The 15,339-nt window shown below is 47.1% G+C and overlaps 1 protein-coding gene across 1 annotated transcript in view; it reads left to right on the forward strand.

Moving 5' to 3' along the window:
* GPR65 (G protein-coupled receptor 65) overlaps window positions 1-3,298 on the forward strand; it is a 48,888-nt gene extending 45,590 nt beyond the window's left edge. The window contains exon 2 of the mRNA XM_069745646.1: window positions 2,071-3,298. Within this exon, the coding sequence (XP_069601747.1) occupies window positions 2,230-3,240 (1,011 nt within the window). The 5' untranslated portion in view covers window positions 2,071-2,229 and the 3' untranslated portion in view covers window positions 3,241-3,298. The remainder of the gene's footprint in view (window positions 1-2,070) is intronic.
* Window positions 3,299-15,339: the final 12,041 nt, after the last annotated feature.

Consider the following 15,339-nt stretch of genomic DNA (forward strand, 5'->3'; position numbering starts at 1 on the left):
AATCCAATGTGGTGGCATGTAGAGCCCAACTCGCGAAAATTGTGTCACTGTCCAAATATTTCTGGCCCTAACTGTATGTGAGCATTTGGAGCCCCACTTTGTCTAACACCGGCCCTGTCCTGGAACGTTATAGTCTCGATGCAGCTGAATCTTCTATTTCTTGGAAATAGCTCTGTGGAATTGTGGAAAAATCCACTCCCACTGACCAGAGTGACAGCAGGAGATCACAAACCAGGTGGGAGAAAAAGTGACAAAAACAGGAGATCTGCAGGGGACAATATTTGTAGGACAGTTGGAATCCCAACCAAGACAGCCACAATACAAAAAAGGGAGGTAGAGCAGCTAAGACTTGAGAGGGTGCAGACCAATAAACAGCTGCAGGAAATGCAAAGAAGAGGGCGGCTACTTTCAACCTGGGATCTGGAGAGACGAAGGGGTTCCCTAAAGGATGGAAAAGTTAGAAGTAGTGACTCCTCTGCTAGGTTCGTGCTAAGTGGCCTAGGTGGGAGACCCTGTAGTGGACGTGGTGACAGAGAGTCAGACCAGACAGAAGGTATGGGACCTAGGGAATCACAACACCGTACTGACCGCCGGGGATAGGGGTGGTCTGACAAAGGGGCAACCCTATCAGAGGAGGTGACGGGTTCGATAATGTACTGTTCCGAAAGGGCTCAGTGACATGGCCCGATTTTGATAGACGGATTTACTTCCAAAGGTGACCGAGAAGGGTCTCTGGTTGGGTAAGGGAAGGTGCCAAGCCCCACGGCTTTAGGCAGAGGGGAGGTATGTAAGGAGGCCAATGGCCCCATAATCAATGGAAGGTACAGTATGTGTCACAGGGATGGCTGCTCCCTGTGATGTAAACCGGAGTATTTTTGCTTTAGTGCACATAAGCACTAGGATGTTGTTTGGTGCACCTGGGTCCGGGTTGCGGGTAGCTATGAGACATGGGCGGGTCTGGCTACCCACAAACCTCACCTGTGGATGTGGTTACAACCTACATAATGGAGGCTGTTGTTTGGTACAGGGCTGTGTCTTGGGAGCTAGAAGGCCTGTGTGTGTGACTCCAGAGTGAGCCAGGGTGTTGGACATTGCCCAGTCTGTGTGCCCACAGGCCTGAGGGAGCAGAACCCGACTAAGGACATTATTGTGTTGTTTTGCCGGTTCTAAAGGCCGGTTACCTTTTTGTGGTTGCTTAGGGGTTTATGGAGCAAATAAACCCGCACAGACTTTTTTAAAGAAACGCGCCTCCTGTCTTCCTCCTGCCACATCTGAGTGAGTACAATCTCTACGACATCCAAACTGTGAATTAGGAATATCGCAATATAGGGCCAAATAGCACTGCTCACCCAATACTGGAAACTAATAATTCCACACAACATCTGCAAAGTGGGCCCTTTTAGTGTTCACATAAATATACCATACAGTGCCCATATGGCATTGTTTACAGTGGTAACATGGTAAATCTGTATAGTGTGTAATAAGACTTCTATACTGTGCTAACATAATTGTACCATGGTGACCAGAAAAAACTGCCATACTGTGCTAACATTATTGTACCATATTGACCACATAACACTGCCATACTGTGCTAACATAATTGTACCATACTGACCGCATAACACTGCCATACTGTGCTAACATAATAGATTGTTGCCATAAGGTGTTCTCATACTTGTTCCACACAGTGTTTAGATATCCCCGCCATACCATGCATTTAGCACATAATACTGCCATATGGTGTTCATCTAATTGCTTTAGGCTGGTTTCTCCCCTAAGCTCCCTTAAGTGTAGTTCTTCCCTTAAGCTCCGCACGTCTAAACGCCGCATGCGGAAGCATCCGCATACAACGCATGTCCATGTGTACCCAATGTTAAAGATAGGTACGCAGGACGCATGCGGAAGAAGACGGAGCTTAAGGGAGGAACTACGCAGCCATACGCAGACCAGCCACATGCAAGTGTGAACTTAGCCTTACACAGTGCCTCACGCTGCATACGTCATATGACGAGCTTTCTTGTCTGTGCAGTCACTATATGAAAAGTGCTGACTGTCTTTATTTTATTATAGAAATTTGGAGGAAACCTGGAGAAATCTCAAGTGACCCAACACTAGACATTGCAGGGGATTTATAGGGCGCCAAAGTAATGTCACCAATAAACCGACATCCATAGATGTCTGACTATGAGCGGAGACATCACCGACTGCTAGGACGATTATATCACTATTATGATGTTTCCCAGTTCTGCAGCCGCCAACCTCAGCTGCACCCCAGACCACAATCTGGACCAGTACCTATTCCCCATCACTTACATAGTGGTGTTCATAATGAGTGTCCCGGCCAACATCATCTCCATGTACATCTCCTACCAGCAGGTGATGAAGAAGAATGAGCTGGGCATCTACCTGTTCAACCTGTCCTGCGCCGACCTCTTCTACGCTCTCACCTTCCCCCTGTGGATCGACTTCAGTCTCAATCACAACAGCTGGCAGTTTTCAGAATGGTTGTGCTCCTGGAGCGCCTACAGTCAGCACACTAACCTATACTGTAGTGCAGGCTTCCTGACCTGTATATCCGTGGACCGATACCTGGCCGTGGTGTATCCCTTGTATTTTCAGCATCTCAGGACAAGGAGAATAGCGATCTGTATCAGCCTGGGCGTGTGGACGATGCAGAGCGCATCCAACGTTATCATCCTGGTGAAAAACGAGACTTACAACAATTCCGAAGACAACTTGTGCTACGACACCTTCCCCATTGTGCCGTGGCAATCACATTTCAGCATTTTTAACGTCGTCATTGGCCATTTCCTTCCACTGCTGATCATGATCTTCTGCTACTATAGGATCTACGTGGCAGTGCAGAAGAACCAGGCCACGGTGGACACGGACAAGCAGAAGATCAAGCAGCTGCTGCTCACCATTGTGGTCATGTTCATCGTCAGCTTCACCCCCTACCACGTGGTGCTCTTCATACGCAGCATATGGGAGCCGGACAACTGCGACTTTGCCAAGGCAATATTCATCCCTTACAAAGTGACCATCGCATTATCCAGTATCAACTGCCTGGCCGATCCCCTGCTCTACTGCTTCATGAGCGAGGCCGGGAGGGCCGACGCAAGGACCATAATGCAATGCTGCCAAGCCAAGACCCCGTCTGCGCCCAGCTCCGAGCTGCAGACGTTCACCACATCCAAGAGGTTGAAGAGGAGCAAAGCGTTTTATGTCACAAAAGTCTAGAAAAATCATATTTAATGCCACGTAATAGTTTTGTAATAAACCTGTAACATGTCGACACTTGTAGTAACAGAATCTGAGTCCTGATAGTGAAAAGTCAGGTCTGATCACATCTGCAGAGGAGGCATCTGAGGAAACAAAAGCCAACATAGCGCAGCATGACTATAAGAGCGACCATTCCAGTCACTGGGGTCCACAGAGCACCGACCGTATCCCGCATATCAAGGGTTAACAACGGGCGTTCTACTCCCATAACGAGCAGCCATTGTACGGAGCAATATCTCCTGGGTGTCAAAGCAGAAAAGGCTGGAATAAGGATACCGTATATACTCGAGTATAAGCCGACCCGAGTATAAGCCAAGACCTCTAATTTTGCCACAAAAAACTGGGAAACACCAAGGTTACTTACCGGTAGCCGGTTTTTCCGGAACCCATGACGGCACACCTGAGAGAGGGGATCCGCCCAGTCTGGACAGGAAACCCTACTGAAAATAAAAGGGCGGTACTTCTCTGTCGCTTCAGTTGGTTTTCAGAGCATGAGAGGCCCCCCTGGTTAGTACACATGACAAATCCATCACCACATCATATGAACTAAAAACACCCGAAGGGGTGATAAAAGGGGGGGAATATACAGGTGCCGTCATGGGTTCCGGAAAAACCGGCTACCGGTAAGTAACCTTGGTGTTTTCCCTTCCCCCATGATGGAACACCTGAGAGACTTTTGTAGAATGAAACCTTAGGGAGAGGCCACCGCTTGCAGTACCCTTCTACCAAAGGTTAGGTCAGCAGAGGAAGAAATATCTAGCCGGTAGTGTTTGAAAAAAGTTGAGGGTGAGGACCAGGTAGCGGCCTTGCAAATTTGATCAATCAATACCTCAGCCTTTTCTGCCCAGGAGGTAGCCACGGCTCTGGTTCAGCATGAGGGTCCCTGTCAGGACAGGAAACCCAACTGAAGCGACAGAGAGGTACCGCCATTGACTGGGCGGATCCCCTCAGGTGTGCCATCATGGGGAAGGGAAAAACTTAATGACTCAAGTATAAGCCTAGGGTGGAAAATGCAGCAGCTACTGGTAAATTTCAAAAATAAAAATAGATACCAATAAAAGTAAAATTAATTGAGACATCAGTAGGTTAAGTATTTTTGAATATCCATATTGAATCAGGAGCCCCATATAATGCTCCATACAGTTTATGATGAGCTCCTTAAGATGCTCCATATTAAAATATGCCCCATACAATGCTGCACAAATGTTGATTGTGGCCCCATAAGATGCTCCATACAGACATTTGCCCCATATAATGCTCCACAAATGCTGATTATGGCCCCATATGATGCTCCATAGACACATTTGGCCCATGTAATGCTCCACAAATGCTGATTATGGCCCCATAAGATGCTCCATAGAAATATTTGCCACATATAATGCTGCACATGGCCCCATAAGATGCTCCATAGACATATTTGCCCCATATAATGCTGCACATGGCCCCATACAGATATTTGCTCCATATAATGCTGCACATGGCCCCATAAGATGCTCCATAGAGATATTTGCCCCATATAATGCTGCACATGGCCCCATAAGATGCTCCATACAGATATTTGCCCCATATAATGCTGCACATGGCCCCATATAGATACTTGCTCCATATAATGCTGCACATGGCCCCATAAGATGCTCCATACAGATATTTGCCCCATATAATGCTGCACATGGCCCCATATAGATATTTGCTCCATATAATGCTGCACATGGCCCCATAAGATGCGCCATACAGATATTTGCCCCATATAATGCTGCACATGGCCCCATACAGATATTTGCCCCATATAATGCTGCACATGGCCCTATACAGATATTTGCTCCATATAATGCTGCACATGGCCCCATAAGATGCTCCATACAGATATTTTCCCCATATAATGCTGCACATGGCCCCATAAGATGCTCCATACAGATATTTGCCCCATATAATGCTGCACTTGGCCCCATACAGATATTTGCCCCATATAATGCTGCACATGGCCCCATAAGATGCTCCATACAGATATCTGCCCCATATAATGCTGCACATGGCCCCATACAGATATTTGCCCCATATAATGCTGCACATGGCCCCATAAGATGCTCCATACAGATATTTTCCCCATATAATGCTGCACATGGCCCCATAAGATGCTCCATACAGATATTTGCCCCATATAATGCTGCACATGGCCCCATAAGATGCTCCATACAGATATTTGCCCCATATAATGCTGCACTTGGCCCCATACAGATATTTGCCCCATATAATGCTGCACATGGCCCCATAAGATGCTCCATGCAGATATTTTGCCCCATATAATGCTGCACATGGCCCCATACAGATATTTGCCCCATATAATGCTGCACATGGCCCCATACAGATATTTACCCCATATATTGCTGCAAATGGCCCCATAAGATGCTCCATACAGACATTTGCCCATATGCTGTTGCTGCAATTAAAAAAAAATGACATACTCACATCTCAGGCCCCCGGCTCTTGCTTTATTCACCTGTTCCCCGTTCCACCGACGGGTGCCACTGTGTCTTCCGCATCCTCTGCACTAATGTTCAGGCAGAGAGCGGCGCGCACTAATCGGGTCATCGAGCCCTCTGACCTGAGCATCACTGCAGAGGACGGGGAAGACGCAGCAGCGGCCGGCGGTGGAACGGGGAACAGGTGAATATTGCGCAATGCGTTGTACTCACCTGCTCCTGGCACGATCCCTGCACGTCTGTTCCCCGGCGCCGGCAGCTTCTTCCTGTAGTGAGCGGTCACATGGTACCGCTCATTACAGTAATGAATATGTGGCTCCACCCCTATGGGAGTGGAGTCGGGTCCCCCTCTCCTGTCGACCCCTGAGAATTACTTGAGTAGAGTATAAGCTGAGAGGGGCAATTTCAGCCTAAAAAAATGGGCTGAAATTCTTGGCCTATACTCGAGTATATACGGTAAGTCATGTACAGTATATGGAATACAGTGACTGCACCAGCAGAATAGTGAGTGCAGCTCTGGAGTATAATACAGGAGGTAACTCCGGATCAGTACAGGATAAGTAATGTAATGTATGTACACAGTGACGGCACCAGCAGAATAGTGAGTGCAGCTCTGGAGTATAGGATGTAACTCAGGATCAGTAATGTATGTACACAATGACTGCACCAGCGGATTAGTGAGTGAAGTTCTGGGGTACAATACAGGATGTAACTCAGGATCAGTAATGTATGTATGGAGCGCCCCCAGGGGGCCGTGGGGTACTTGGTACCGGGTCCTGCGGTTCACGGGTGATGTCATGGTGGCTGACCCGGTCCGTAGCCCTGGGACGTCCGTATAAAAGGGAAAGGTCTCTAAAGGGATAGAGTTTATGTTCGTGACGCCACCTGTGGTATTCGGTCAGGGTGACCGACGTTGCTTTAAGGCAGACCTGGGCAAGATGCGGCCCGCGGGCCGCATCCGGCCCGCCTGGCGATTTTAAACGGCCCGCTGCCCGCGGCACCACTCGGCCAGCCGCCAGAGACAATGCAGATGCTGCGCGGCGCTACCAGCCAGGTTCCCCTTCTCTTCAGCCACTCCAGCGCCTGCGCCTGTGCGCCCTGCATTGAAACCCCTGTCTGCTGAGAGGCGCTGACCGCCGCTGGCACTTCCGCATCAGGGAAGCGCCTGCAGCGGGTGACGTCACTGAGCGTGACACAGGCTGCTGCGCTGCTCCTTGATCTGTTGCGCCGGACGCCGGTGTTCTGTGCGGCTGTACTGTGGTAACTTGTGGGGTCGGACGGTGCCGGTGGTCGGTGGTAAGTGCTCCATACCGCGGCCACGGGGATCGGGTAATGGAGCTGCCTGGCGCCTGCCTGCATGCATGATAGGGGGGAGGGGGAGGGAGCAGCGGCCAGCCCTGGGGGGGATGCGGATGGGGGCAGCACAAACAGGACATTATGGGGCTGTGGGGCACAATTATCAGGAGTCAGGACAGTATGATGCGGGCACAAGTGACAAATCAGGACAGTATGGGGGCACAAGTGACAAATCAGGACAGTATGGGGGCACAAATGAATGAAATCAGGACAGTATGGGGGCACAAATGAATGAAATCTGAACATTATGGGGGCACAAATGAATGAAATCTGGACATTATGGGGGAACAAATGAATTAAATCTGGACATTATGGGGGCACAAATGAATTAAATCTGGACATTATGGGGGCACAAATGAATGAAATCTGGACATTATGGGGGCACAAATGAATGAAATCTGGACATTATGGGGGAACAAATGAAATCTGGACATTATGGGGGAACAAATGAATTAAATCAAGACAGTATGGGGGCACAAATGAATGAAATCTGGACATTATGGGGGCACAAATGAATGAAATCTGGACATTATGGGGGAACAAATGAAATCTGGACATTATGGGGGCACAAATAAATGAAATCTGGACATTATGGGGGCACAAATGAATTAAATCTGGACATTATGGGGGCACAAATGAAATCTGGACATTATGGGGGCACAAATGAATGAAATTTGGACATTATGGGGGCAGAAATGAAATGTAAATGTCTGCATTGTTTAACCCCTTAGTGACAGAGCCAATTTGGTACTTAATGACCAGGCCAATTTTTGCAATTCTGACCACTGTCACTTTATGAGGTTATAACTCTGGAACGCTTCAACGGATCCCGCTGATTCTGAGATTGTTTTTTCGTGACATATTGTACTTCATGTTAGTGGTAACATTTCTTCGATATTACTTGCGATTATTTATGAAAAAAACGGAAATATGGCGAAAAATTTTAAAATTTTGCAATTTTCAAACTTTGTATTTTTATGCCCTTAAATCAGAGAGATATGTCATGAAAAATAGTTAATAAATAACATTTCCCACATGTCTACTTTACATCAGCACAATTTTGGAAACAAAATTTTTTTTGTTAGGGAGTTATAAGGGTTAAAAGTTGACCAGCAATTTCTCATTTTTACAACACCATTTTTTTTTAGGGACCACATCACATTTGAAGTCATTTTGAGGGGTCTATATGATAGAAAATAATGAAATGTGACACCATTCTAAAAACTACACCCCTCAAGGTTCTCAAAACCACATTCAAGAAGTTTATTAACCCTTTACGTGCTTCACAGGAACTGAAACAATGTGGAAGGAAAAAATGAACATTTAACTTTTTTTTGCAAACATCTTAATTCAGAACCATTTTTTTTATTTTCACAAGTGTAAAAACAGAAATGTAACCATAAATTTTGTTATGCAATTTCTCCTGAATACGCCAATACCCCATATGTGGGGGTAAACCACTGTTAGGGCGCACCGCAGAACTTAGAAGTGAAGGAGCGCCGTTTGACTTTTTCAATGCAGAATTGGCTGGAATTGAGATCGGGCACCATGTCACATTTAGAGAGCCCCTGATGTACCTAAACAGTGGAAACTCCCCACAAGTGACACCATTTTGGAAACTAAACCCCTTAAGGAACTTATCTAGATGTGTGGTGAGCACTTTGAACCCCCAAGTGCTTCACAGAAGTTTATAACGTAGAGCCGTGAAAATAAAAAATCGCTTTTGTTTACACAAAAATGATCTTTTTGCCCACAAATTTTTATTTTCACAAGGGTAACAGGAGAAATTAGACCACTAAAGTTGTTGTGCAATTTCTCCTGAGTACGACGATACCCAATATGTGGGGGTAAACCACTGTTTGGGCGCACCGCAGAGCTTGGAAGAGAAAGAGTGCCGTTTTACTTTTTCAATGTAGAATTGGCTGGAATTGAGATCGGACGCCATGTCGCGTTTGGAGAGCCCCTGATGTGCCTAAACAGTAGAAATCCCCCACAAGTGACCCCATTTTGGAAACTAGACCCCCCATGGAACTTATCTAGATGTGTGGTGAGAACCTTGAATGCCCAAGTGCTTCACAGAAGTTTATAATGCAGAGCCGTGAAAATAAAAAATATTTTTTTTTTCCACAAAAAAGATTTTTTAGCCACCAAATTTTTATTTTCACAAGGGTAACAAGAGAAATCGGACCCCAAAAGTTGTTGTCCAATTTGTCCTGAGTATGCTGGTACCCCATATGTGGGGGTAAACCACTGTTTGGGCGCACGGCAGAGCTCGGAAGGAAGGAGCGCCGTTTTGGAATGCAGACTTTGATAGAATGGTCTGCGGGTATTATGTTGCGTTTGCAGAGCCCCTGATGTACCTAACCAGTAGAAACCCTCCACAAGTGACCCCATTTTGGAAACTAGACCCCCCAAGGAACTTATCTAGATGTGTGGTGAGAACTTTGAATGCCCAAGTGCTTCACAGAAGTTTAGAATGCAGAGTCGTGAAAATAAAAAATATTATTTTTTTCCACAAAACAGATATTGTAGCCCCAAAGTTTTTATTTTCACAAGGGTAACAGGAGAAATTGGACTGCAATAGTTGTTGTCCAATTTATCCCGAGTACGCTGATGCGCCATATGTGGGGGTAAACCACTGTTTGGGCGCACGGCAGAGCTCGGAAGGGAAGGAGCGCCTTTTTGGAATGCAGACTTTGATAGAATGGTCTGTGGGCATTATGTTGCGATTGCAGAGCCCCTGATGTACCTAAACTGTAGTAACCCCCCACAAGTGACCCTATTTTGGAAACTAGACCCCCCAAGGAACTTATCTAGATGTGTGGTGAGAACTTTGAATGCCCAAGTGCTTCACAGAAGTTTAGAATGCAGAGTCGTGAAAATAAAAAATATTATTTTTTTCACAAAAAAGATTTTGTAGCCCCCAAGTTTTTATTTTCACAAGGGTAACAAGAGAAATTGGACCCCAGAAGTTGTTGTCCAATTTATCCCGAGTACGCTGATGCCCCATATGTGGGGGTAACCCACTGTTTGGGCGCACGGCAGAGCTCAGAAGGGAGGGAGCACCATTTGACTTTTTGAGCGCAAAATTGGCTGTCGTATTTGGAGACCCCCTGATGTACCTAAACAGTGGAAACCCCCCAATTCTAGCTCCAACCCTAACCCCAACACACCCCTAACCCTAATCCCAACCTCATCCATAATCCTAATCACTAACCCTAACCATAATCACAACCCTTACCCCAAAACAACCCTAATGTCAACCCTAACCATAACCCTAATCAAAACCCTAAATCCAACACACCCCTAATCCTAATCTCAACCCTAACCTCAAACCTAACCCTAATCCCAATACACCCCTAATCACAACCCTAACCTTAACCCTAATCCCAAACCTAACCCTAATCCCAAGCGTAACCCTAATGCCAACCCTAACCCTAATACGAACCCTAATCCAAACCCTAACCCTAATCCCAGCTCTAACCCTAACTTTAGCCCCAACCCTAGCCCTAACTTTAGCCCCAACCCTAACCCTAGCCCTAGGGCTACTTTCACACTTGCGTCGTTTGGCATTCCATCGCAATCCGTCGTTTTGGACAAGAAACGGATCCTGCAAATGTGCCCGCAGGATGCGTTTTTTGCCCATAGACTTGTATTGCCGACGGATCGTGACGGATGGCCACACGTCGCGTCCGTCGTGCACTGGATCAGTTGTGTTTTGGCGGAGCGTCGGCACAAAAAAAGTTCAATGAAACTTTTTTTGTACGTCGCATCCGCCATTTCTGACCGCGCATGCGTGGCCGTAACTCCGCCCCCTCCTCCCCAGGACATAGATTGGGCAGCGGATGTGTTGAAAAACTACAGCTGCTGCCCACGTTGTGCACAATTTTCACAACGTGCGTCGGTATGTCGGGCCGACGCATTGCGACGGCCCCGTACCGACGTAAGTGTGAAAGAAGCCTAACCCTAAGTTTAGCCCCAACCCTAATCCTAAATTTAGCCCCAACCCTAACCCTAAATTTAGCCCCAACCCTAACCCTAAATTTAGCCCCAACCCTAGCCCTAACCCTAGCCCTACCCCTAACCTAACCCTACCCCTAACCCTACCCCTAACCCTACCCCTAACCCTACCCCTAACCTAACCCTACCCCTAACCCTACCCCTAACCCTACCCCTAACCCTAACCCTACCCCTAACCCTAACCTAACCCTAACCCTACCCCTAACCCTACCCCTAACCTAACCCTACCCCTAACCCTACCCCTACCCCTAACCCTACCCCTAACCCTAACCCTAATTTTAGCCCCAAATGCTGTTCTCCTGCCGGCCGGCAGATGGAGACAGATGGCGGGCGCACTGGGCATGCGTCCGCCATGTTCTGCTGCCGGCGGCCAGGAGGAGCAGCAAGAGGATCCAGGGACCTAGGTGAGTATGCTAGGGTCCCCGAATCCCCCTATTTCTCTGTCCTCTGATGTGCGATCACATCAGAGGACAGAGAATTACACTTTACTTTTTTTTTTTTTTTGCGGTCGCCGGTAAACAGTTAATTACCGGCGATCGCAAAACAGGGGTCGGTAATACCGACCCCGATCGTGCTCTTTGGGGTCTCGGCTACCCCCGGCAGCCGAGACCCCAAAGATTCTCCCGGTGCCGGCCGGCGGGCGCACTGCGCATGCGCCCGCCATTTTGAAGATGGCGGCGCCCACCGGGAGACACGAGGAGCATCGGGGGAGCTAGGTGAGTATTGGGGGGCCACCTGGGACCCCTTTTCTCTGTCCTCCGATGTGCGATCACATCGGAGGACAGAGAAATTAAAAAGAGATCGCTTTTTTTTTTTTTTGCGATCGCTGGTAAACGGTTAATCACCGGCGATCGCAAATGCGGGGTGGGTTAAAAACCCCCCGAATCATGTTCTCTGGGGTCTCGGCTACCCTCGGCAGCCGAGACCCCGGAGAAAATCGGCCTCTGGGGGGCACTATGGACTTTTTCCACAGCGCCGTTAATTAACGGCGCTGTGGTTTAAGTACCCTTAGCGGCCGCCGTTAAAAGGCGTATCGGCGGTCGCTAAGGGGTTAACATACTGTTTGTTTATGAAAAGATAGCATATGTATACTACAGTATTGGGTAAAAATGAGTTAATTATATTAGTCCGGCCTTCTGAAACCATCCGAATTTCTCATGCGGCCCCACGGCAAAATTAATTGCCCACCCCTGCTTTAAGGGGTCCGCTGGGGTGATGTTATGGCAGCTAGATGGTATACCTTCCCACTTGTGAAGTATATCCCCAGGGCTTGCCGGTGTGTAAATGGTGGTATGGTGAATGTTGCAGAGAAGAATTAGGACACAAGGTTGCAGTCTCTTTACCTTTTACTGAAGGCTTCAGCATCCACAGTCCAGAGCACCAGACCACAGGGCAGGCAGAGTCCGGCCGGTTTGGAGGCAAGTCCAGAGTCCCCTTGTCCAGGTGGAAATCAGAAGCCTTCCCTTGCGCTGCAGTGGTGTAGTTCCTTACTGCCTATGGCTTCACAAAAGGGTCTCACAGATGCGATGTTTCGCTCTCTCTGCCCTCCGTATAGGATAAGACAAAACCCGTATGACTGGTGATTTGAGCCTGTTTATAGGGACTCTTAGATAACCCAGCTGTGTGGGTGTCACCGTGCCTCCTGGGTGTAGGTGCGGACAGGTAATCTGCAATTAGCTGTCCTGCCAGTCACTGAAATAAGGCGTAGAGGTCCTTACTCCCTCGGTGTTCTGGCTACCAGGATTTTGCGCCTCAGAAGGAGGCAGCCTGTTCGGGGCTGGTCCCCTTCTGGTATCCTCTCCTTTGCTTCGACTTCCTTCACGCTCGCTGCAATACAATTCTGCCTTTCAATGTCTCTTTCTGGGAGCTTTCTCCTGTCTGGAACTAACTTTCCCTACAGACTACTAGTTATATATACAGTGGGGCAAAAAAGTATTTAGTCAGTCAGCAATAGTGCAAGTTCCACCACTTAAAAAGATGAGAGGCGTCTGTAATTTACATCATAGGTAGACCTCAACTATGGGAGACAAACTGAGAAAAAAAAATCCAGAAAATCACATTGTCTGTTTTTTTATCATTTTTTTTGCATATTATGGTGGAAAATAAGTATTTGGTCAGAAACAAACAATCAAGATTTCTGGCTCTCACAGACCTGTAACTTCTTCTTTAAGAGTCTCCTCTTTCCTCCACTCATTACCTGTAGTAATGGCACCTGTTTAAGCTTGTTATCAGTATAAAAAGACACCTGTGCACACCCTCAAACAGTCTGACTCCAAACTCCACTATGGTGAAGACCAAAGAGCTGTCAAAGGACACCAGAAACAAAATTGTAGCCCTGCACCAGGCTGGGAAGACTGAATCTGCAATAGCCAACCAGCTTGGAGTGAAGAAATCAACAGTGGGAGCAATAATTAGAAAATGGAAGACATACAAGACCACTGATAATCTCCCTCGATCTGGGGCTCCACGCAAAATCCCACCCCGTGGGGTCAGAATGATCACAAGAACGGTGAGCAAAAATCCCAGAACCACGCGGGGGGACCTAGTGAATGAACTGCAGAGAGCTGGGACCAATGTAACAAGGCCTACCATAAGTAACACACTACGCCACCATGGACTCAGATGCTGCAGTGCCAGACGTGTCCCACTGCTTAAGCCAGTACATGTCCGGGCCCATCTGAAGTTTGCTAGAGAGCATTTGGATGATCCAGAGGACTTTTGGGAGAATGTCCTATGGTCTGATGAAACCAAACTGGAACTCTTTGGTCAGAAACACAACTTGTCGTGTTTGGAGGAAAAAGAATACTGAGTTGCATCCATCAAACACCATACCTACTGTAAAGCATGGTGGTGGAAACATCATGCTTTGGGGCTGTTTCTCTGCAAAGGGGCCAGGACGACTGATCCGGGTACATGAAAGAATGAATGGGGCCATGTATTGTGAGATTTTGAGTGCAAACCTCCTTCCATCAGCAAGGGCATTGAAGATGAAACGTGGCTGGGTCTTTCAACATGACAATGATCCAAAGCACACCGCCAGGGCAACGAAGGAGTGGCTTCGTAAGAAGCATTTCAAGGTCCTGTAGTGGCCTAGCAAGTCTCCAGATCTCAACCCTATAGAAAACCTTTGGAGGGAGTTGAAAGTCCGTGTTGCCAAGTGAAAAGCCAAAAACATCACTGCTCTAGAGGAGATCTGCATGGAGGAATGGGCCAACATACCAACAGTGTGTGGCAACCTTGTGAAGACTTACAGAAAACGTTTGACCTCTGTCATTGCCAACAAAGGATATATTACAAAGTATTGAGATGAAATTTCGTTTCTGACCAAATACTTATTTTCCACCAATATATGCAAATAAAATGTTAAAAAAACAGACAATGTGATTTTCTGGATTTTTTTTTCTCAGTTTGTCTCCCATAGTTGAGGTCTACCTATGATGTAAATTACAGACGCCTCTCATCTTTTTAAGTGGTGGAACTTGCACTATTGCTGACTGACTAAATACTTTTTTGCCCCACTGTATATGTGGGGAGTGACCTAATAAATAGGAGCTAAAGCTCCCCCTGGTGGCCTGGAATGTGAATGTGTTGCATGTTTGTGATACCTGGATCTAGTTATCCTTCCTTGCCTCCAAACGTAGCATCACCCTCCCTTGGAGGAAAGCAATACTACTGTGATGACCAGGACCCTGGGGCACGCATGTACACAGTGACTGCACCGGCGGAATAGTGAGTGCAGTTCTGGGGTATAATACAGGATAATAATAATAATCTTTATTTTTATATAGCGCTAACATATTCCGCAGCGCTTTACAGTTTGCACACATTATCATCACTGTCCCCGATGGGGCTCACAATCTAGATTCCCTATCAGTATGTCTTTGGAATGTAACTCAGGATCAGTACAGGGTCAGTAATGTAATGTTTGTACACAGTGACTGCACTAGCAGAATAGTGAGTGCAGCTCTGGGGTATAATACAGGATTTAACTCAGGATCAGTACAGGATCAGTATTGTAGTGTAAATACAGTGACTGCACCAGCAGAAAAGTGAGCGCGGCAGTGATATACTATATATGTAGGGCATGCTCCCAGGATGCTTGTGGAGTTGCATGAACCAATAGCTGGTCACCAGGTCCATTCCCAGCTCACAGAGCTGTAAGTACAAAACCTCTTTTTATCATGTTGTAATATTAGAGACT

Source organism: Ranitomeya imitator, chromosome 1 (assembly GCF_032444005.1).
Source record: "Ranitomeya imitator isolate aRanImi1 chromosome 1, aRanImi1.pri, whole genome shotgun sequence".
Lineage (NCBI taxonomy): Eukaryota > Metazoa > Chordata > Amphibia > Anura > Dendrobatidae > Ranitomeya > Ranitomeya imitator.